A 24778-nucleotide genomic window follows, 5' to 3' on the forward strand; every position below is an offset into this window, starting at 1 on the left:
CTATTCTTCCAATTGTTTAATTTTACTCCAGATGTTTCTCAAATAGTGATGTCCTTTGTACGCTACTGGCCTGAGAGTGAATGAACTATTCTTTAATGTGATTATTTACTTAACTAGGCAAGTCAGTTAAGAACAAATTCTTATTTACAATGATGGCCTACAATGTTAAGTATGTAAGTTGGATAGAAAATAGGCAGGAGGGTTTATTGTAAAATAGTAATTCAATTCTAACCTTTTGGTGTGATTCACAAAGTTTTTAGTGGATAAACTGAGTACAGTGACTCCGGTAGCATGCATTGCCAAGTGGTGGTAGTTGTGTGGCACTCTTGTGACGCGTGCGGTTTTATTTTACAACCGGATGATGTGGTAACTAACCACCTGACACGGTTGCTAGGGGCCAGCATTGACAACACGGTGGTTTTGTATCATGTTATGTATGACCCTTTACAAGTTGTCAAAAATAGAACAAAGTAGCAATTTATTACTTACTGTAAATAATTAGTTGGCATATTGGGCTGGCTTGATATTCAGTTCTAAAACTTGGAATTTAGTCATACAGAAAAAATGTCGAACATACTTTTATCCGAGGTAGGCTGGGACGAGGGCTTTGCCATCCCAGTTGCCAATGCAGAAAATAAAGGTTTGGAAGATGAGGTAAGTGTCTGTTAGCTAACAGTTTATTAGATTATCTGTACCAGAATATCTGACATTTCATTTGTTTCATCTGTATTTTATATAAATCGAAATATTTTTGCCCCAGTTACATAGCGGACAGTTGGTAGGGATCTAAGTTAGTTCGCGAACGTTCGCTAGCTAAAACGAAACAGGTAACGTGACCTGGGATGAACATCAGTCCAATGTGAAATATGACTGTCATTTGCACTTCCTGCCTCTCCACAGCTTCAAATTAAACAAAATCAGAAGTTACAACTGGAGAACAAACTTGGTGGATACAAGGATAGAATACAAGCCATGGCTGAACACCTGACAAATGTTAGGCAGGAGTTATCTCAAACTCAGGTAAAGCTACTTGCCCATTTTGGAATTCCATGAAAATAGACTTCTGAGGTTCTGACCCAAAACTATTTAGCTCGTGCATAGATCTACACCCATTACTGTATGACTGGTAGTTAGTTATATTGCTAAGTAATTATGTTTATGCAAGGATGAATTAATAATGCCATGCGAACACAGGTATGACAGTAATTGGTTTGCAACAACTTTGAAATGCTGTCCTATAACTGGTTTATTTTTTATCTGTACTGTATCAGGCTCTGTGCAAAGCCAGGGAGAAAGAGACTGAGTCGGAGATGCATTTCAAGGCCCTGGCAGAGAGAGAGGTGGGCCGTTTGCGTCAGGAGATTGCACAGCTGGACAACGAGCTTGGAGCTCTGAGGGAGAAGAAGAATGCACAAGAGGTTATTCTACGTACCATCAACATCCTGGTTTTTCTGTTCTAAAATAGTGGTCTTTCCTCAAAACAGCATTGGGGCTCTTTCTTTCTCTCTCCATGACTGAGAATTCTCTGGCCTGTAGTTCTATTTCCAACTGCTAGTATTCACCAGAACATACAATATATGCAGTGTATGTTCCACTGTATTAGATAAATGTCTAGCCATCTGTTTCCTCAGAACAACATCTTCAAAGCCACCCAGAAGCTGGAAGAGCTGAAAAGCCAGCTGAATTGGGACCAGCAGACCCTGGATGCCTGGCTTGAGGAGTCGGCACACAAGGACGAGGACACCATGGCCATCATCAAATACGCCCAGCAGGACGAGAGCAGGATACGGGTACGTCATGGGTGTTGTGAGTGACCGACTGATGGGGGTACGAAAACCCGGGTACCCTGTGTGGTCTTGGGTCTCAGTTACAGTGGCAAGCAACTACATTCCTTTCAGGATCCTCTAGAATGAACAGTTCACTGACAATGGGATATTCTTAATGAACAGTACAACAATCTATTTTCTAAACTACTGTTTGCATTCTTTGTTTACAGGAGCTCACTTTGTTGATAGAGAAGATGACGCTTGAGGCCAACCAAAAGCGCAAGGCACTGGACAACGAACTGACTGAGACCATATCAGCACAGGTCTAAAACACCAGCTATCTTACAGTTCAGTACATTAACTAGTACAGAACAACACGGGAATATCAGTCAACGAAGAATATTTTGTTGACATTTAAGCTACTGTGTGTCCATTGTTGACACACTAGAGATTTATACTTCCCACATCAAACAGAAAGCATTTATTCTTCCCTGTTGATATCCATCAGAGTGTGTCTCATGTATTGTAGTTGTGCTCTGCCAACAGATTGGTCTGGATAAGACAGCAGAAAACTTCCGCCAGGCTCACCTAGAGAGACAGGAGCTGATCCACCAGTGGGAGAACACCATCGAGCAGATGAAGAAAAGAGATAGCGAGATGCAGCAGTGTTCAATGGTAACCACTAGATGGCAGCCTGCAGTCATTACAGTCAGTCAGTCAGTCAGTCATACAATATTTGAGATGAGGATGGGATATCATAGCCTGGATAAACCAGATTGAATGCTACACTCACTTTGCTTCACTATCATTTTCAACTATGCTAGGAATATTATAGCAGTTTGAAACTATTGTAAAGACACTAGTTTACTTTTTCACATAATCACTTGGTCCAGAAACAATTTATTTTTAATTTTTTTAATTTTACCTTTATTTAACCAGGCAAGTCAGTTAAGAACAAGTTCTTATTTTCAATGACGGCCTAGGAACCGTGGGTTAACTGCCTGTTCAGGGGCAGAACGACAGATTTGTACCTTGTCAGCTCGGGGGTTTGAACTCGCAACCTTCCGGTTACTAGTCCAACGCTCTAACCACTAGGCTAGATTACATGTGTTTTATAGGTATTTTATAGTTTAAACAAGACTGTTTCAACACCCCTTTTCATATTACGACACCTTCTTAAGATTAGTCCATCAAAATCATAAAAAAGGCTACATGAAAGTGACTGCTGTACAACTGTGAAGTTTCTAAAAAATAATGGTCTGACAATGTAAGCAATGGATTTTGCTATATATTTCCAGCTCCTCACCCAAGTCAACCAGGACATCAGAGAGAGGAATGGAGTGATCAAGGAGAAGAAGGCCTTCCTGGAGAGCGAGACGGAGAACAACAAGGAGTACGAGAAGAAGATAGGCATGGCCGACCGGCAGGCGGCCAAGCTGAGACGGGAGTTCCAGGAGCAGGAGAGTAACCGCACCAGACTACAGGACGAGGTGAGTCTGTCTGTTGTGTGTCTGTTGTCCCGAGCTTTCTTCCCAGGACGAAACATTAACAAATTAGTATTTCATAATTTGCAAATATTTACAGGCATTATAACATTGCAATTAATCAGCATTTATATGCATGTAATTACATTTATAGGGTCTTGTTCAAGAAAGTGATTAAAAAAGTCCGCTTTCTGCTGACAGGTATTTTTATTCTGTATGACTTCTTTCTATGGGAATGATGGCTTGTCTTATATGTTATTATCACGTATCTCTTTCTAGTTGGAGAGTCTGAAAGGGACAGTGGACAGAGCAGCTACTGATGTCGAGTCCATGAGGTCCCAGCTAGCCAACATGAAAAAGGACATCCAGGACAAAAACAACAAGTGTGACATAGAGATTGGCAGGCCTCAGTACCAGTCAAATAGGAATAATTGGAGGCATCGTTTTGGGGGGAACTAACCGTTTACATTTAAATTAATCTCCTCACAGGGATTCTATATGTAATTATGTGGAACACCCACCCTCTCACTAGTTCTGGTGTGTGTGTGTGTGTGTGTGTGTGTGTGTGTGTGTGTGTGTGTGTGTGTGTGTGTGTGTGTGTGTGTGTGTGTGTGTGTGTGTGTGTGTGTGTGTGTGTGTGTGTGTGTGTGTAAACCTGGTCCAGGATAAAGGGGGCCAAGCTTCATAACACAGCCCTGGAGGAGAAGCTGAAGACAGTGACTGAGACGACCCTCAGCGTGGAGGAGAGGGCCGCTCAGATGGAGCAAGTACTGAAGGAAGAGGAGCAAACTATCAAAGTGAGTGCACTCCGCATGATAAAACAATGTTTTTGTTCTAATATCAGTATGTTTATCGGAAAGAGTGTCTGCATGGTACTGGGATGGCAGGCTGCGGTTGCTTTGAGCTAACTGTGCATTTTACCTTGCAATGGTCACAATATGAACTCGATATCGCTAGATATTTAAAAGTATATGAACATTGTATCAATCAAACTGATACATTAAATCCTATTCTGACTGACTGTATTCTCACATTTAGTTATTTTCATTTAGATGCGCTGATGTCATTCTATTCATTCCCATGAGGAATGTAGTGTTACATTGTGTATTGGTTCTCTTTCATAATTTTGCCAACCAGGGAAACATCTCGGATGTCTTTCTTTGGAGCTGGTGAACCATGTGTTGACTTCAGTGTCACATTGTGTTGGTTAATGTACTCATGACCATGTTGTGGTGAACTGTCTCATTCTGCGTCTGTCGTGGGCTGCAGGACATGGACGCCCAACTGCACCGCCACCGCGAGGTGCTGTTCCGCGAGAGCCAGGAGGTACAGGCCCTGAGGTTGAAGGAGAAAGACTCCATGGCCGTGCTCTCTGGGAGCCGGGTGGCTCTCTCCAACCTGGACAGCCGCCTCAGTAAACTGGACCAGAACTCCCTCAAGCAGCAGGAGATCATCTACAACCAGGCTAGACAGCAGAAACACTATTCTTTCTCTAGTTGTTATTTTCCTATCACTAACAATATGCAATACACACCCTGTTTATTATCTATGCATAGTCACTTTACCCCTACCTATGTGTACATATTACCTCAATTACCTCGACTAACCTGTACCCCCTGTATATAGCCTCGTTATTGTTATTTTATTGTTGCTCTTTTATTTTTTACTTTAGTTTATTTAGTAAATGTTTTTTTCTTAACTCATATTTTTCTTAACTGCTTTGTTGGTTAAGGGCTTGTAATTAAGCCTTTCACTGTAAGGTCTGTTGTAATCGGCGCGTGTGACAAATAACATTCGACTTGAATAGTAATAACAGCATGGTCATTCAACAGACACTTTCAGATAGCCCTTAGACCACTGCCATATGATCATTCTCTATTTCTACCACCATGACCGTTATAGCTAGCGTTCGCCCTAATGTCATCACATCTCCCTCTACCATTAGGGTAAACAAATCAAATCTTTTCAGTGTCCTGAGGGGGGGAAAGGTGTTGTCGTGCCCTCTTCACGACCTATACAGCTGGGCTTGAGGTGTATGCTTGGTCTAGTGGGTACATCACTAACTCCCTCTCCACCTCAAACTTTGCTACTCCAGGACTTCCAGATCCAGCTGCTGGAGAGGAAGATGTTGCGTCTGCGTGGCGAGGTGAACACGGAGGAGAAGCAGGTCCTGGAGAAGAAGGCCCAAAAGCTGGCCCACAGGCTGGAAGAGAAGAAGAGGACGGCCACCATGCTCACCACCCAACTCAAGAAGCTCCAGGTGGACAGACCTCTCTCTCTCTCGTACTGTAGAATGTTCTTGATACTATTTTTCCTGATGATTTGGGTATTTCTGTTGTTTTTGTCACCTTAAAAGTAGGAAGACTATTTCTTGCAACCCTATCTTATCATAGAAATCATCAAAAATTGTTGGTGTTTTTTTTTCTCAAATTTTCTATGTTTTCAAATTAGTCTCTATTTACAGTTACCATATAATTACATTTTAACTAATCATAAAAAAATATTTATAGACATTTTGTGATTTTACTGTTTCTGTCGTCTGACAGGATGATATTCGCTGTGTGAGGAAAGAGGCGGAGAAGACAGGAGCTGAGAAGAGTGACCTAACCACCAAGATCGAGGAGCTGCACCTGTTCAACCACATCTCCGACAAGGAACTGAAGAAGCTCCGGCTCAAGAAGCAGGTGAGAACGCAGGCGCACACACACAGTCACTGTCACTGCAGTTTTACTCAGCCAACCTTGACTTTATCAATCTTATTAAATAAAACGATTATGTGAAACTCATACTCTTACACAGCCACTCGTTGCCTCTGACCTTTGACCTTCAGGACACCATGGTGGAGGACAACATCCTGAAGCTGGAGATCAAGCGTCTGCGTGACCTGCTGTACAACAAGGCGGACAGCGTGCTCTCGCTGGAGAAACGGCGGCTGCAGCTGCAGACGGCCATGAGGGAACGGGAGGAGGAGATTAAAGCGCACCGGGAGATGCTCAACAAGCAGGTCAAGATCACTGACCAGGAGCGCCAAGGACTCAGGTATGTCTAAGACGGGCTCCCAAAAGATACCCTATTACCCATACAGTATAGTGACGTGTTCTTAAAGGGATACTTTGGGATTTTGGCCGTGGGGGCTATTTATCTGATGCCTTTAAACCCTGAACCTGGTCATGGGGATCCACAGGGTGTGCAGACTTTTTCTCCTTCCCAATACTAACATACCTGGGCCCATATTCAGATATTCAGAGTCTTTTAGATCATAATGAATAAGATTGTATGGACGGGGGGTGTGGGACTGATTCCAGATCAGCACTCCTACTCTGAGATGCTCTCTGAATACAGGGCTTGATGATCCAGTGCCATACGAGGGGGGTTGTTTTTGTTTTGTCCAAGGCTCATATAAAGTGGTAATGCGGCACTTGAAAAGAAAGATGTCCAATGAATTGAACATAGGATAGCTGGACACTTGATGTTTTGAGCCATTGTGTATATTCTATGTCTAATCAAATCAAGCTTTATTTATACAGCACATTTCAGACATGCAATGCAATGTGCGTCACAGGAAAAAATAAATCAAAACAATGAAAATGGAAACTAAAATATTTACTACATAAGAATAACAATAAAAACTTATCTGAAATATGCCTCAAGCTCAGCACATTTTAAATGTGGAGGAAATTACACATAGGTTTACGGGGGTAGGATTTTATCAGGCCGTCAATGGTCGGGAAGAGCACTCTCAAATTATTCTATGCATACATTGATTGATTAATTTCAGTGCTGAGGTGCATGAGAGACTGTCCAAGGTCGACAAGATGAGGAAACGCTATGAGATTATGACTGTCTCAATGGCTGCTCCCGAGGGAGAAGAGGAAAAATCACAGGCTTATTATGTGATCAAGGTGAGAATTCCTTCAGACACCAAAAAAAATTCACCAGCCAACTATTGCTTCAGTTAATAATTGATTTGGCTTATTGTGAAAAAATATATACAGTGTCAAGAAAAAGTACAGGGGAGAACAAGTATTTGATACACTGCCGATTTTGCAGATTTTCCTACTTACAAAGCATGTAGAGGTCTGCAATTTCTATCATAGGTACACTTAAACTGTGAGAGACGGAATCTAAAACAAAAATCCAGAAAATCACATTGATTTTTATGTAATTCATTTGCATTTTATTGCATGACATAAGTATTTGATACAGCAGAACTTAATATTTGGTACAGAAACCTTTGTTTGCAAATTACAGAGATCATACGTTTCCTGTAGTTCTTGACCAGGTTTGCACACACTGAGGCAGGGATTTTGGCCCACTCCTCCATCCAGACCTTCTCCAGATCCTTCAGGTTTCGGGGCTGTCGCTGGGCAATACGGACTTTCAGCTCCTACCAAAGATTTTCTATTGGGTTCAGGTCTGGAGACTGGCTAGGCCACTCCAGGACCTTGAGATGCTTCTTACGGAGCCACTCCTTAGTTGCCCTGGCTGTGTGTTTCGGGTCGTTGTCATGCTGAAAGACCAGGCCACGACCCATCTTCAATGCTCTTACTGAGGCAAGGAGGTTGTTGGCCAAGATTTTGCGATACATGGCCCCATCCATCCTCCCCTCAATACGGTGCAGTCGTCCTGTCCCCTTTGCAATAAAGCATACCCAAAGAATGATGTTTCCACCTCCATGCTTCACAGTTGGGATGGTGTTTTTGGGGTTGTACTCATCCTTCTTCTTCCTCAAAACACGGCGAGTGGAGTTTAGACCAAAAAGCTCTATTTTTGTCTCATCAGACCACCTGACCTTCTCCCATTCCTCCTCTGGACCATCCAGATGGTCATTGGCAAACTTAAGACGGGCCTGGACATGCGCTGGCTTGAGAAGGGGGACCTTGCATGCGCTGCAGGATTTTAGTCTATGACGGCGTAGTGTGTTACTAATGGTTTTCTTTGATACTGTGGTCCCAGCTCTCTTCAGGTCATTGACCAGGTCCTGTCGTGTAGTTCTGGGCTGATCCCTCACCTTCCTCATGATCATTGATGCCCCACGAGGTGAGATCTTGCACGGAGCCCCAGACCGAGGGTGATTGACTGTCATCTTGAACTTCTTCAATTTTCTAATATTTGCGCCAGCAGTTGTTGCCTTCTCACCAAGCTGCTTGCCTATTGTCCTGTAGCCCATGCCAGCCTTGTGCAGGTCTACAATTTCATCCCTGATGTCCTTACACAGCTCTCTGGTCTTGGCCATTGTGGAGAGGTCTGTTTGATTGTGTGTGGACAGGTTTCTTTTATACAGGTAATGATTTCAAACAGGTGCAGTTAATACAGGTAATGAGTGGAGAACAGGAGGGCTTCTTAAAGAAAAACTAACAGGTCTGTGAGAGCCGGAATTCTTACTGGTTGGTAGGTGATCAAATACTTATGTCATGCAATAAAATGCAAATTAATTACTTAAAAATCATACAATGTGATTTTCTGGATTTTTGATTTTGACCTCTACATGCTTTGTAAGTAGGAAAACCTGTAAAATCGGCAGTGTATCAAATACTTGTTCTCCCCACTGTATGTAAACTCTTTGAAATTACCTGGATTTCTGCATAAATCGGTCATATAATTTGACAACAATAGACAAACACAGTTTGCTTAGTCTAATAACACACAAACAATTATACATTTTTATGTCTTTATTGAACACACTGTGTAAACATTCACAGTGGAGGGTGGGAAAAGTACGGTATGTGAACCCTTGGATTTAATAACTGGTTGACCCTCCTTTGGCAGCAATAACCAAACGTTTTCTATAGTTGCGGATCAGACCTGCACAACGGTCAGGAGGAATTTTGGACCATTCCTATTTACAAAATTGGTTCAGTTCTGCAATATTCTTGGGATGTCTGGTGTGAACCGCTCTCGAGGTCATGCCATAGCATCTCCATCGGGTTGAGGTCAGGATTTTCTTCTGTTGAAGCCATTCTTTTGATTTGGGTCGTTGTCCTGTTGCATCACACAACTTCTGTTGAGCTTCAATTGGGGGACAGAGCCTTACATTCTCCTGCAAAATGTCTTGATAAACTTGGGAATGAATTTTTCCGTCGACGATAGCAAGTTGTCCAGGCCCTAAGGCAGCAAAGGAGCCCAAACCATGATGCTCCCTTCACCATACTTTACAGTTGGGATGAGGTTTTGATGTTGGTGTGCTGTGCCTTTTTTTTCTCCATACAGTGTTGTGTTTCTTCCAAACAACTCAACTGTAGTTTCATCTGTCCACAGAATATTTAGCCAGTAGCGCTGTGGAACATCCAGGTGCGCTTTTGCGAACTTCAGACGTGCAGCAATGGGTTTTTTAGACAGCATTGGCTTCTTCCATGGTGGCTTCCCATGAACACCATTCTTTAGTGTTTTACGTGTTGTAGACTCAACAGAGAAGTTAGCATGTTCCAGAGATTTCTGTAAGTGTTTAGCTGACACTAGGATTATTCTTAACCTCATTGAGCATGCTGTGCTGTGCTCTTGCAGGACAGCCACTCCTACGGAGAGTAGCAACAGTGTTGAACTTTCTCCATTTATAGACAATTTGTCTTACGGTGGACTGATGAACATCAAGGCTTTTAGAGATACTTTTGTAACCCTTTCCAGCTTTATGCAAGTCAACAATTCTTAATCTTGGGTCTTTTGAGATCTCTTTTGTTCGAGTCATGTTTCACATCAGGCAATGCTTCATGTGAATAGCAAAATCAGATTTTTTGATCGTTTTTTATATTCCAGGGCAGCTCTAACCAAAATCTCCAATCTCGTCTCATTGATTGGACTCCAGATTAGCTGACTCCTGACTCCAATTCGCTTTTGGAGAAGTCATTAGCCTAGGGGTTCACATACTTTTTTCAACCTATACTGAATGTTTAAATTATGTATTCAATATAGGCAAGAAAAATACAATAATTTGTGTGTTATTAGTTTAAGCACACTGTGTTTGTCTATTGTTGTGACTTAGAGGAAGATCACATCACATTTCTTGACCAATTTATGCAGAAATCCAGGTAATTCCAAAGGGTTCACATACTTTTTCTTGCAACTGTAGTTTTGACAGTTGTTAATTGTTTTGAGAACATGGAACTTTGTTTACAAATCAATTGAGAAAAACTTTTTACCATCTTACTTTCTACCGTGGGTGATGTGCTTTTCATAAGGCTGCCCAAGAGAAGGAGGAGCTCCAACGTGAGGGAGACGATTTGGACGCCAAGATCCGCAAGATGGAGAAGGAGATCCGAGCGCTGGAGAACACTCTCCACGTCGTCAACAGCCGCAACACAACCTATCGCAAATCCTTCAACAAAGTGACTGAGTCCAGTGCGTACTGTATGAGGAAAGGTTCCCTGTGAGATAAAGTGATTCCAACAAATCACATTTTTTGGTCACATACACATGATTAGCAGATGTTCATGTGAGTGGAGCGAAATGCTTGTGCTTCTAGTTCCGACCATGCAGTAATATCTAACAAGTAATCTAACAATTTCACAACAACTACCTTATACACACAAGTGTAAAGGAATGATTAAGAATGTGTACATATAAATATATGGATGAGCGATGGCCGAACTGCATAGGCAAGATGCAGTAGATGGTACAGTATATACATACAGTATATACATATGAGTACAGTATATGCATATGACATGAGTAATGTAGGGTATGTAAACATTATATAAAGTGTCATTGTTTAAGTAACTAATGATACATTATTACATCCAATTATTAAAGTGGCTAGAGATTGAGCCTCGGACTCTATGCCTCCCCCTCCCCCTCCCCCCCAAAAAAGATGACACAAATATGCCAGCAATAAATATTGACTCTATGCCATCACCATAGTAACATAAGCATCAATGTTATCAGTGTTCTATATCTATGAAGGGAAAACCCAACATAATCAGATGAGAGGATATACTATTTCTAAACTATTTTATAACTTTAATGTGGTGGTTGTTTTGTATTTGTTGTTCTGTTCAGATCCTTTTATACTCTTTGTTTTAGTTTTTTACTCCTTTTTCTCCCCGATTGGTAGTTAGTCTTGTCCCATCGCTGCAACTCCTGTACGGACGAGGCGAAGGTCGAGAGCCATGCGTCCTCCGAAACACGACCCCGCCAAGCCGCACTGCTTCTTGACACAGTGCCCGCTTAACCTGGAAGCCAGCCGCACCAATGTGTCAGAGGAAACACCTCACAACTGGCGAAGGGTCACTGTGCAAGTGCCTGGCCCGCCACAGGATTCGCTATAGCGCGATGGGACAAGGACATCCTGGCCGGCAAAATGCTTCCTGGACGACGGTGGGCCAATTGTGCGTCACCTCATGGGTCTCCCATTCGCGGCCGGCTGCGACACAGCCCGAGATTGAACCTGGATCTGTAGTGACACCTCAAGCACTGCAGTGCCTTAGACTGCTGCGCCACTCGGGAGGCCTTCCTTTTAAACTCTGTTTTGGTTTTTATTTCTTGCTTCATGCTGTAAAGTGTGTTGGTACAACCCTTTAATGTTTTTATAGAAGTTAACAATGAACCCAAAACTCTGTTTTGAAGGTGAGGAGTATCAGGAGAAACTGAAGCTGGATGAGCAGAAGAGAGCTGCTGAGGAGAAGTACAAGTACAAGAGGAGGCAGATCCGAGAACTGCAGGAGGACATTCAGGTACTTCTCCACCAAACCAACCATGACTGGGGTCAGGAGTTGTACTGGACTACTTAACCTGATCAGGAAACTCCTGGTCCTAGACTTGACGTGAGCATGGGTTTTCCACCAGGCCATCATCTTCTCACATGAAACTGGAGTAGAATCATCTTTTGTGTACTTAATTTTCATGTTGTTACTTTACCTCTCTGTCTCTCTCTGCCTTTCCCATGTACAGTGTGTTAGATATGTCCTAAGCCCTATCATGATCTCTTTCGTCTTCATCACATGCCTTACATTGGCTGCTTGTGTCCAAGAACAACAGGTCCAATATAGACTTGTCTGACAACTCACTCTTAACTACCAGACAGTGCAATCATAACTGTGTGTGTGTGTATGTGTGTGTGCGTGCGTGTGTGTGATTTAAATCGGAAGGGCATGAACAATACACTCGACAACCTGCTTCAAGAGGAGGCCATTCAGAATGTGAGGACTGAAGAGACCCAGTCACATATCATGTCTCTGAACAGAGAACTGGTTTCCCAGCAGGAGAAACTCCACAGGGTCACTAAGCAGGTTTGATACCCCACCACCCAACAATTCACACCATCGCAACAAGTGAGTTCACACCATTCTTCAATGACGAAAGAAAAATATGAAATATGAAATGTACTTTACTGTAGCCCCCTTACGTATGCATTCATAAAGCCTTTATAACAGCTACACAAGACATATAACGTCTGTCATAGGCAGTCATAAACATTAGTTGGTCATAGGGTCAGGAAAAAATCCTGGCCCTACTTATCACTGCTATGTGTTCATCCCTTGCTATCCTCCATGACAGTGCTCCAAACTGACCAAAGAGATCCGGTCGGCCAAGAAGGCCAAGGAGGAGACATTTGAGGAGAGGGACATTGAGCTGAGGGAGCTGAAGGACTTCAATAAGAATATCAACAAGATGCTGCTGGTTGCCATGGAGGAACAACCTGACCTCAGATCAGCTCTACACATGTACTTTGTCCAGGTAGCCTTCTTTTCTTTTTACTATAAAAAGTAGGGCCTCCCGGGTGACGCAGCGGTTAAGGGCGCTGTACTGCAGCGCCAGCTGTGCCATCAGAGACTCTGGGTTTGCGCCCAGGCTGTGGGGCGATGCACAATTGGCCTAGCGTCGTCCGGGTTAGGGAGGGCTTGGCCGGTAGGGATATCCTGTCTTATCGCGCACCAGCGACTCCTGTGGCGGGCCGGGCGCAGTGCGCGCTAACCAAGGTTGCCAGGTGCACGACATATTGACTTCCGTGTTGGATGCGTGCTGTGTTAAGAAGCAGTGCGGCTTGGTTGGGTTGTGTATCGGAGGACTCATGACTTTCAACCTTCGTCTCTCCCGAGCCCGTACAGGAGTTGTAGCGATGAGACAAGATAGTAGTAACAATTGGATACCACGAAATTGGGGAGAAGAAAAAAAGTATGATGTTTTTCTTCATACACCTGATAATACAGTCTTTGAAAAAAGATGCCACCTAGAACCAAGATGGGTTCTTCAATTAGTAGAATCAAAGTAGAATCCTTTCACTAATACGAGGTTCATGTGAAACCTTTTACCAGTAAATCAACATTATTCACAGCCAAAGGGTTCTCCTATGGGGAGAAACAAAGAAAAAAATATCTAAAAGTGAAGGTGTGTGAATTATACCTTTTTAGCCTTGTAGAGTTGGGCATTCTGGAATTCTGACAGCGAATTGCCCTGATGTTAGTTGATTCAAGGAAATGCTAAATGTAAGGTTTTAGGGATAGCTAGGTTTCAAACCAATCTAATAAATCTAAACTAATCCATTTCTGGCAACTCACTCTAAAAGCAAACAAGAAGTTGACCCATCCAGAAGTTGACCCATCCCACTAAGTCTCACTTTGGATGGCCTTTTACTCAGGACTTAAAAAGGTCTCATTTAATTTGTGTGTACTGTATGTGTCCCAGGCCAACTTGCCCCTGCCGTCTCCAGCTTCCACCCCTACCAGCCGACAGAGCTCAAAGACTAACTCTGCTCGCAGCTCCGTGTCTCTCAGGTACGTCACAACTATTTTACACAGTCTATCTAGCTCAGGAGTCTACAATATACACTCCGTAGCCAAATACTATAATAAATAGTATACTCTCTAGAGATACTTTTTTGGGGCCGACGGGTAAAAATGGAGAGACTCACAGTTAGGGACATATCTGAAAGCTACATTCCTTTTCTTCCTGACACATTTTAAAACCCCAAAGGTTTTTCCTGTTTAGCTGTTTTTTGGATGCCTTGTTTTTAGATTGCTACAACGGAATTGTCCATACTGTTATTTCTGAATCTCAAAGTTTCCAATAATATCTCCTGATAATTTACACAGAGTGTACAAAACATTAGGAATACCTTCAGAACAGCCTCAATTTGTCAGTGCATGGACTCTACAAGGTGTCGAAAGCGTTCCACAGGGATGCTGGCCCATGTTGACTCCAATGTTTCCCATGGCTGGATTTCTTTTGGGTGGTGGACCATTCTTGATATACACGGGAAACGGTTGAGAGTGAAAAACCCAGCAGCGTTGCAGTTCTTGACACAAACCGGTGTCAACCTACTACCATACACCGTTCAAAACGCACTTAATCTTTTGTCTTGCCCAATCACCCTATGAATGGCACACGTACAGTGCATTCGGAAAGTATTCAGACCCCTTCCCTTTTTCCACATTGTGTTAGTCTTATTTTAAAATGGATTAAATGGATTAAATCAATTTCTTTCCCCATCAATCTACACACAATACCCCATAATTTTTAAAATTAAAATAAATAAATAATTTGCCTTTATTTAACCAGGTAGGCAAGTTATTTTTTATTTTACCTTTATTTAACTAGGCAAGTCAGTTAAGAACAAGTTCTTATTTTCAATGACGGCCTAGGAACCGTGGGTTAACTGCCTGTTCAGGGGCAGAACGACAGATTTGTACCTTGTCAGCTCAGGGATATGAACTTGCAACCTTTCGGTTACTAGTACAACTCTCTAACCACTAGGCTACCCTGCCGCCCCAGTTGAGAACAAGTATTCATTTACAACTGCGATCTGGCCAAGATAAAGCAAAGCAGGTCGGCACATACAACAACACAGAGTTACACATGGAGTAAAATAAACACACAGTCAATAATAACTTCCGGCGCATAATGAACTTCCGGCGCCGACAGAGATGGCCGCCTCGCTTCTTGTTCCTAGGAAACTATGCATTTTTATTTATTTTTTTTACGCGTTATTTCTTACATTAGTACCCCAGGTCATCTTAGGTTTCATTACATACAGTCGAGAAGAACTACTGAATATAAGAGCAGCGTCAACTCACCATCAGTACGACCAAGAATATGACTTTCGCGAAGCGGATCCTGCGTTCTTTCTTTCACCCAGGACAACGGAATGGATCCCAGCCGGCGACCCAAAAAAACGACTTCGTAAAAGAGGGAAACGAAGCGGTCTTCTGGTCAGACTCCGGAGACGGGCACATTGTGCACCACTCCCCAGTATACTTCTCGCCAATGTCCAGTCTCTTGACAACAAGGTTGATGAAATCCGAGCAAGGGTAGCATTCCAGAGGGACATCACAGACTGTAACGTTCTTTGCTTCACGGAAACATGGCTCACTGGAGAGACGCTATCGGAGTCGGTGCAGCCAGCTGGTTTCTCCACGCATCGCACCGACAGAAACAAACATCTTTCTGGTAAGAAGAGGGGCGGGGGCGTATGCCTTATGGCAAACGAGACGTGGTGTGGCCACAACAATATACAGGAACTCAAGTCCTTCTGTTCACCTGATTTAGAATTCCTCACAATCAAACGTCGACCGCATTATCTACCAAGGGAATTCTCTTCGATTATAATCACAGCCGTATATATTCCCCCCCCCAAGCAGACACATCGATGGCCCTGAACAAACTTTATTTGACTCTTTGCAAACTGGAATCCACACATCCTGAGGCTGTATTCATTGTAGCTGGGGATTTTAACAAGGCTAATCTGAAAACAAGCTTCCCTAAATTGTATCAGCATATCGATTGCACAACCAGGGCTGGCAAAACCTTGGATCATTGCTACTCTAACTTCTGCGACGCATATAAGGCCCTGCCCCGCCCTCCTTTCGGAAAAGCTGACCACGACTCCATTTTGTTGATCCCTGCCTACAGACAGAAACTAAAAAAAGAAGCTCCCACGCTGAGGTTTGTCCAACGCTGGTCCGACCAATCTGATTCAACACACCAGGACTGCTTCCATCACGTGGACTGGGATATGTTTCGTATTGCGTCAGACATCAACATTGACGAATACGCTGATTCGGTGTGCGAGTTCATTAGAACGTGCGTTGAAGATGTCGTTCCCATAGCAACGATTAAAACATTCCCAAACCAGAAACCGTGGATTGATGGAAGCATTCGCGTGAAACTGAAAGCGCGAACCACTGCTTTTAATCAGGGCAAGGTGACCGGAAACATGACTGAATACAAACAGTGTAGCTATTCCCTCCGCAAGGCAATCAAACAAGCTAAGCGTCAGTATAGAGACAAAGTAGAATCTCAATTCAACGGCTCAGACACAAGAGGTATGTGGCAGGGTCTACAGTCAATCACGGATTACAAAAAGAAAACCAGCCACGTTACGGACCAGGATGTCTTGCTCCCAGGCAGAATAAATCACTTTTTTGCCGCTTTGAGGACAATACAGTGCCACTGACACGGCCTGCAACCAAAACATGCGGCCTCTCCTTCACTGCAGCCGAGGTGAGTAAAACATTTAAACGTGTTAACCCTCGCAAGGTTGCAGGCCCAGACGGCATCCCCAGCCGCGCCCTCAGAGCATGCGCAGACCAGCTGGCTGGTGTGTTTACGGACATATTCAATCAATCCCTATCCCAGTCTGCTGTTCCCACATGCTTCAAGAGGGCCACCATTGTTCCTGTTCCCAAGAAAGCTAAGGTAACTGAGCTAAACGACTACCACCCCTTAGCACTCACTTCCATCATCATGAAGTGCTTTGAGAGACTAGTCAAGGACCATATCACCTCCACCCTACCTGACACCCTAGACCCACTCCAATTTGCTTACCGCCCAAATAGGTCCACAGACGATGCAATCTCAACCACACTGCACACTGCCCTAACCCATCTGGACAAGAGGAATACCTATGTGAGAATGCTGTTCATCGACTACAGCTCGGCATTTAACACCATAGTACCCTCCAAGCTCGTCATCAAGCTTGAGACCCTGAGTCTCGACCCCGCCCTGTGCAACTGGGTACTGGACTTCCTGACGGGCCGCCCCCAGGTAGTGAGGGTAGGCAACAACATCTCCACCCCGCTGATCCTCAACACTGGGGCCCCACAAGGGTGCGTTCTGAGCCCTCTCCTGTACTGCCTGTTCACCCACGACTGCGTGGCCACGCACGCCTCCAACTCAATCATCAAGTTTGCGGACGACACAACAGTGGTAGGCTTGATTACCAACAACAACGAGATGGCCTTACAGGGAGGAGGTGAGGGCCCTCGGAGTGTGGTGTCAGGAAAATAACCTCACACTCAACGTCAACAAAACTAAGGAGATGATTGTGGACTTCAGGAAACAGCAGAGGGAACACCCCCCTATCCACATCGATGGAACAGTAGTGGAGAGGGTAGCAAGTTTTAAGTTCCTCGGCATACACATCACAGACAAACTGAATTGGTCCACCCACACAGACAGCATCGTGAAGAAGGCGCAGCAGCGCCTCTTCAACCTCAGGTGGCTGAAGAAATTTGGCTTGTCACCAAAAGCACTCACAAACTTCTACAGATGCACAATCGAGAGCATCCTGGCGGGGCTGTATCACCGCCTGGTACGGCAACTGCTCCGCCCACAACCGTAAGGCTCTCCAGAGGGTAGTGAGTTCTGCACAACGCATCACCGGGGGCAAACTACCTGCCCTCCAGGACACCTACACCACCCGATGTTACAGGAAGGCCATAAAGATCATCAAGGACAACAACCACCCGAGCCACTGCCTGTTCACCCCGCTATCATCCAGAAGGCGAGGTCAGTACAGGTGCATCAAAGCTGGGACCGAGAGACTGAAAAACAGCTTCTATCTCAAGGCCATCAGACTGTTAAACAGCCACCACTAACATTGAGTGGCTGCTGCCCACACTGACTCAACTCCAGCCACTTTAATAATGGGAATTGATGGGAAATGATGTAAAATATATCACTAGCCACTTTAAACAATGCTACCTAATATAATGTTTACATACCCTACATTATTCATCTCATATGTATACTTATATACTGTACTCTATATCATCTACTGCATCTTTATGTAATACATGTATCACTAGCCACTTTAACTATGCCACTTTGTTTACATACTCATCTCATATGTATATACTGTACTCGATACCATCTACTGTATCTTGCCTATGCCGCTCTGTACCATCACTCGTTCATATATCTTTATGTACATATTCTTTATCCCCCTACACTTGTGTGTATAAGACAGTAGTTTTGGAATTGTTAGTTAGATTACTTGTTGGTTATTACTGCATTGTCTGAACTAGAAGCACAAGCATTTCGCTACAGTCGCATTAACATCTGCTAACCATGTGTATGTGGCAAATAAAATTTGATTTGATTTGAATACAGTAGAAAAATAAGTCTATATACAATGTGAGCAAATGAGGTGAGATAAGGGAGGTAAAGGCAATAAATAGGTCATGGTGGCGAAGTAAATACAACATAGCAAGTAAAACACTGGAATGGTAGATTTGCAGTAGGTGAATGTGCAAAGTAGAAATAATGGGGTGCAAAGGAGCAAAATAAATAAATATAGTAGGGGAAGAGGTAGATGTTTGGGATATTTATAGATGGGCTATGTACAGGTGCGGTGATCTGTGAGCTGCTCTGACAGATGGTTCTTAAAGCTAGTGAGGGAGATTTTTGTAGTTCGTTCCAGTCATGGGCAGCAGAGAACTGGAAATAGAGGCGGCCAAAGAAGGAATTGGCGTCGGGGGTGACCAGAGAGATATACCTTCTGGAGCGCGTGCTCTAACCAGACACCTAGGTAGTTGTAGTTGTCCACATATTCTAAGTCAGAACCGTCCAGAGTAGTGATGCTGGAGGGGCGGCAGGTGCAGGCAGGGATCGGTTGAAGAGCATGCATTTAGTTTTACTTGTATTTAAGAGCAGTTGGAGGGCATGGAAGGAGAGTTGTATGGCATTGAAGCTTGTCTGGAGGGTGGTTAACACAGTGTCCAAAGAAGGGCCAGAAGTATACAGAATGGTGTCGTCTGCGTAGAGGTGGATCAGAGACTCGCCAGCAGCAAGAGTGACATCATTGATGTATACAGAGAAGAGAGTCTGCCCAATAATTGAAACCTGTGGCACCCCCATAGAGACTGCCAGAGGCCCGGACAACAGGCCCTCCGATTTGACACACTGAACTATCAGAGAAGTAGTTGGTGAACCCGGCGAGGCAATCATTAAAAAACCAAGGCCGTTGAGTCTGCCGATGAGGATTTATTTTATTTATTTTTTTATTTCACCTTTATTTAACCAGGTAAGCTAGTTGAGAACAAGTTCTCATTTGCAACTGCGACCTGGCCAAGATAAAGCATAGCAGTTCGACACATACAACAACACAGAGTTACACATGAAATGAACAAAACATACAGTCAATAATACAGTAGAAAAAAAGAAGAAGAAAAAGTCTATATACAGTGAGTGCAAATTAGGTCAAATAAGGGAGTTAAGGCAATAAATAGGCCATGGTGGTGAAGTAATTACAATATGGCAATTAAACACTGGAATGGTAGATGTGCAAAAGATGGATGTGCAAGTAGAGATACTGTGGTGCAAAAGGAGCAAAATAAATAAATACAGTATGGGGATGAGGTAGATAGATGGGCTGTATACAGATGGGCTATGAACAGGTGCAGTGATCTGTGAGCTCCAATCTTTGGGAATCTCAGACGACACGAAAGAGAGGTTGAACAGGCTAGTAATTGGGGTTGCAACAATTTCGGCAGATAATTTTAGAAAGAAAGGTTCCAGATAGTCTAGCCCGGCTGATTTATAGGGGTCCAGATTTTGCAGCTCTTTCAGAACATCAGCTGACATGATTTGGGAGAAGGAGGAATGGTGAAGGCTTGGGCGAGTTGCTGTGGGGGGTGCAGTGCTGTTGACCGGGGTAGGGGTAACCAGGTGGAAAGCATGGCCAGCCGAAGAAAAATGCTTATTGAAATTCTCAATTGTAGTGGATTTATCGGTGGTGACAGAGTTTCCTATCCTCAGTGCAGTGGGCAGCTGGGAGGAGGTGCTCTTATTCTCCATGGACTTTACAGTGTCCCAGAACTTTGAGTTTGTGTTGCAGGAAGCAAATTTCTGCTTGAAAAAGCTAGCCTTGGCTTTTCTAACTGCCTGTGTATATTGGTTTCTAACTTCCCTGAAAAGTTGCACATCACGGGGGCTGTTCGATTTTGATGCAGAACGCCACAAGATGTTTTTGTGTTGGTTAAGGGAAGTCAGGTCTGGAGAGAACCAAGGGCTATATCTGTTCCTGGTTGTACATTTCTTGAATGGGGCATGCTTATTTAAGATGGTGAGGAAGGAATAACATTTTAAAAAACAGGCATCCTCTACTGATGGGATGAGGTCAATATCCTTCCAGGATACCCGGGCCAGGTCGATTAGAAAGGCCTGCTCGTTGAAGTGTTTTGGGGAGCGTTTGACAGTGATGAGGGGTGGTCGTTTGATCGAAGACCCAAAAACAGAATACACCTCTGAAAACGGCAGAGGTATATTTAGAGGGCAAGTTGGTTAGGATGATATCTATGAGGGTGCCCGTGTTTACAGCTTTGGGGTTGTACCTGGTTCATTGATAATTGATAATTTGTGTGAGATTGAGGGCATCAATCTTAGATTGTGGGATGGCCGGGGTGTTAAGCATGTCCCAGTTTAGGTCACCTAGCAGCACGAGCTCTGAAGATATATGGTGTCAAAGTGAAAGTCAGGTTTTTAGAAATGTTTGCAAAACCCGAAACATCTCTGGAGAAACCTGAAAATAGCTGTGCAGCGACACTCCGTTTATTTTAATGATTTATTTGCAAACATTAAAAAAATAATAATAAATTGCATTGTCAAACAAGTTAATCCATTTTAGAATAAGGCTATAATGTAACAAAATTTGGAAAAAGTCAAGGGGTCTGAATACTTTACGAATGCACTGTACACAATCCATGTCTCAATTGTCTTAAGGCTTAGAAATCCTTCCTTAACCTGTCTTCTACTGATCAAAGTTGATTTAACAGGTGACATCAATAAGGGATAATAGTTTTCATCTGGATTCACCTGGTCAGTCTGTCATGGAAAGAGCATGTTTTGTACACTCATTGTATATCAATATGTTCTTGTAAAATATAGCTTCTTAAATGTATTTTGTATTTTTCCATTGCAGGTCAGCTGGGTCTTCAGCCAGCAGCAGCCCAAGGGCGGCGTCAGTGCAGTCTCCCCCTGTTAAGACTCTGGAGCTGGGTCTGGGGTTGTCCGTTACGTCCCCTCCTTTCACCTCTCCACGGGACTCCCATCCACCCAGCTCCACCAGCAGCAGCAGCGGTAGCAAGCGCCAGAGCCCATAGAGAAACCCCACAATAGGACAGCCTCACTTACAGCACCAGAAGGCTAATGTGACTGTAGTGCCATTAGGAAAGAGAATGTGTGTCACTGTTCAATGTGTACTGGTGAGTTGATTTGATTTGCATGTTGTTGATTTTTTTTTTAACGAACTGGGACAACTGGCAGTGAGTGATATGAGAAATACACTTAAATAATATATGATTTTCCTTTTCTTTGAAATGCACATATTATCAATTTGTCAGCTAACCTTTTATAGAATTGTATTGTAAATGTGCATAAAAAATATGTACTTTTTCTAAATTAATTTTTACTCCTGGCAATGTGTTTCTGGATATATCCCAATAAAATAGATGGTTGCTTGTCAGAATGATCAATTAGTTGATAATACACTTGTTTTGTTTAACTGCCCAATGTAGTCAAAAACTGTTTTTTCCCCTGTGTTTTATATATATTTCCACACTATGAGGTTGGAATAATACTGTTAAAATTATGATAATGCCCTTTTAGAGTAAGAGCTGTTTGAAAAGACCACCTGAAATTTAAGGCTGTTTTGGTGGGATGGTGTTTTGGCCTGCCTGGTGACCAAATGCTTGCTTGAGAAATTGCTCTTTGTTAAGGAGCTATTTTTGTTTCTTTTTAAAATGTTAATTGAAAACAATCACAGTAAGGTACTTAATTGTTACCCAGAAATTATGTGTAATTGAGATTTTAAAACACGGTTTCATTGGACCTTTAAAAAATACTAGTTGAGGTTCTGACATAAAATCTTGTGAGATATATATATATATATATATATATATGGAACAACTTCCTCATAGCTATTAAAATAGTTCAAGAGGAGGAGGTTTGACCATTTTCTGAAATCACTTGTGCCTCAAATGAATTTTTGAAAACCTGGGCATTATTTAAAAGGCAAATCCCTCCCACGATGACTAGAAGAGTCAACTTCCTCATGTTGAACATAGATTGTCAGACGGACTGGACTCTCTGAACAGAATCTTCCCACATCACAGCTCAGTCGGTGCTCTGTCGTCTGAAACAACATCATGCTTTTCCTATTATTTTGTGTTGGATGTGTTGCTTTGTCTGCAGGGCAATCCTTTGGTAAGTTATCCATTTAACATGTTTTTAATGTTCATGATTTGAAAAGAAAATGTCAGAGGTTCAGTCCAGAAAACAATGGCGGTTGAAGCATAAACCAAACCCAGATATCAGTGAAGATATGTATTTTCCAGTCATTAGTAATGAGCATGAGTCAGTCAACAACAACAAACATGATATGTGGAAAAGAATGGAACAATTTCATTGAAAAAAATCAGATGATTAAATGTGGATCAAATGCTGATATTTAAATTATAGTAGGAAGTAGAGAAGTGTGATGACTACTGTCAAAACGACTTTATTTTGTATTTTTGTATTGCTTGTTGTGATCATAAAATATATATATTAGAATGGGTACTAGTCTGTTTGGGCTATCATTCCACTCCTTATAATGTAATGTTTTGTATATGACACGGAGTACAGGGAGTGGAATGTTTAGCCTAAAACAGGTTTGGGTTTCAGGCTAATGAGAGATACAGCTTCATGTCAATATTTACCCCATCAGCTTCAACACCTACAATGGGACCAAGGGCTACCACGACACAGGTGACAACACTTCCAACTCTTACTGCCCCTTATGTGGACCCACCTTTTGGTACTAAACCCCTGGAAAGTGGTGGGTATTTAAGCATCAAATAAATACATTGAATTATGATACTCGGCTTATTGTCTTTTATTTACTGAAATAATTTGAATATTCTTGCCCAAATATAGGATTTGCAATTCTTCAGGTCGCTGTCCAATCTTATCAGGAGCTAAATGAGACAACAGTTGGTTCTTTCTTCAGTCAGGTAACATTTAGACCACAGTTGATCCAGTCTAGAGTCAGCTGACATTTACACAACAGTTGATCCAGTCTAGAGTCAGCTGACATTTAGACCACAGTTGATCCAGTCTAGAGTCAGCTGACATTTACACAACAGTTGATCCAGTCTAGAGTCAGCTGACATTTACACAACAGTTGATCCAGTCTAGAGTCAGCTGACATTTAGACCACAGTTGATCCAGTCTAGAGTCAGCTGACATTTACACAACAGTTGATCCAGTCTAGAGTCAGCTGACATTTACACAACAGTTGATCCAGTCTAGAGTCAGCTGACATTTAGACCACAGTTGATCCAGTCTAGAGTCAGGTAACACTTCATATTATTTAAATGTTTATCTATATCCCAGGTAGCATATTTTATATATAAAGTTCCAATGAATATGATTGATCTATTATACAATTATTTATATTGGAAAATAAGATCTAGATTAGATGAGCTTGAGTTGAACTAAATAGTGATCTATTTTCTCTACTAGATCTACGACATCGTTCGGGCGAAGCGACCTGATCTGAAATTTCGACTGACTGTGAAAACTGTCCAGAAGGTTTGATGGATTATGATCCAAGGCATAGCAGATTGAAATTCTAGTGGTACATCATGTTCTGCAGATGTGAACTATTGTACTGTATTTTCAATGATTTTATGCTGTTTATCAGTCATTATATTCATGTTAATAATATATTTGAATGCATAATTTCATTGACTTATTGACTTGCTGCACGTTCCAATCACCATCTGGGGGAGGAGCTGTAATTCAAGAGTATGTCACAACTTTTCCCACTTTCATAGAATCTTGTCATCTGCTTCCAGTGTTTTCTGATGGATTTGATGTTGGACTGAATAGTCCTAATTTCTGTAATCTTTTCTTTGGCTATAAACATGTTACAAACACTGCAACTGTCTGTTCTCACGCTCATGTTAATTCAACGGATCTGACTTCAGTCTTTTTTAAATATCAAACATAAGGTGACTTCCCCCTCCTCAACCCCCAAAAATGTATATGTAACTTTTCATTCATATATAAAAATAAAAAATCAATGTTGTGTACAAATTAAGCTAAACCTTGATAACTACTAACCACATTTTTTTGTGCAAGCAAAGGGTTTCTCTCCAAAGCTCAAAATCAATTGATGTATTAATTTACCACACAAACATAAATATTGTTAACAGTTTTTAATTGAGTGTTCACAAATATCAATGTAAAAAATATTTAATGTACATTTTAGAACGTCATTTGAAACTAAGTCATGTAGGCCAATGTTATTATGAACATACAGAACCAGAGGGCTCC

General features: G+C 42.5%; 1 protein-coding gene across 1 annotated transcript; it reads left to right on the plus strand.

Annotated features, from left to right (window-relative positions):
• Positions 1-24: 24 nt before the first annotated feature.
• On the plus strand, positions 25-24384 carry ccdc39 (coiled-coil domain containing 39). The gene is made up of 23 exons (XM_035787635.2): positions 25-654; positions 901-1020; positions 1272-1418; positions 1632-1790; positions 1997-2089; positions 2313-2441; positions 3065-3256; positions 3530-3633; positions 3915-4047; positions 4520-4714; positions 5346-5510; positions 5797-5934; positions 6081-6289; positions 7029-7152; positions 10426-10585; positions 11810-11916; positions 12331-12471; positions 12740-12919; positions 13868-13956; positions 21381-22663; positions 23166-23276; positions 23375-23451; positions 23963-24384. Exons 1-20 carry the CDS (start codon positions 565-567, stop codon positions 21559-21561), a joined length of 2856 nt encoding a protein of 951 aa, XP_035643528.1. The 5' UTR covers positions 25-564; the 3' UTR covers positions 21562-22663; positions 23166-23276; positions 23375-23451; positions 23963-24384.
• Positions 24385-24778: the final 394 nt, after the last annotated feature.

The sequence above is a fragment of the Oncorhynchus keta genome, chromosome 15, assembly GCF_023373465.1.
Source record: "Oncorhynchus keta strain PuntledgeMale-10-30-2019 chromosome 15, Oket_V2, whole genome shotgun sequence".
Lineage (NCBI taxonomy): Eukaryota > Metazoa > Chordata > Actinopteri > Salmoniformes > Salmonidae > Oncorhynchus > Oncorhynchus keta.

Bases quoted from the DNA above. Each gene is read 5' to 3' on its own strand.
- ccdc39 (XM_035787635.2), top strand. From the start codon at position 565: ATGTCGAACATACTTTTATCCGAGGTAGGCTGGGACGAGGGCTTTGCC. The intron at 4,048-4,519 runs GTGAGTGCACTC...CGTGGGCTGCAG, and splicing joins AAGAGGAGCAAACTATCAAA to GACATGGACGCCCAACTGCA. The intron at 6,290-7,028 runs GTATGTCTAAGA...GATTAATTTCAG, and splicing joins CAGGAGCGCCAAGGACTCAG to TGCTGAGGTGCATGAGAGAC.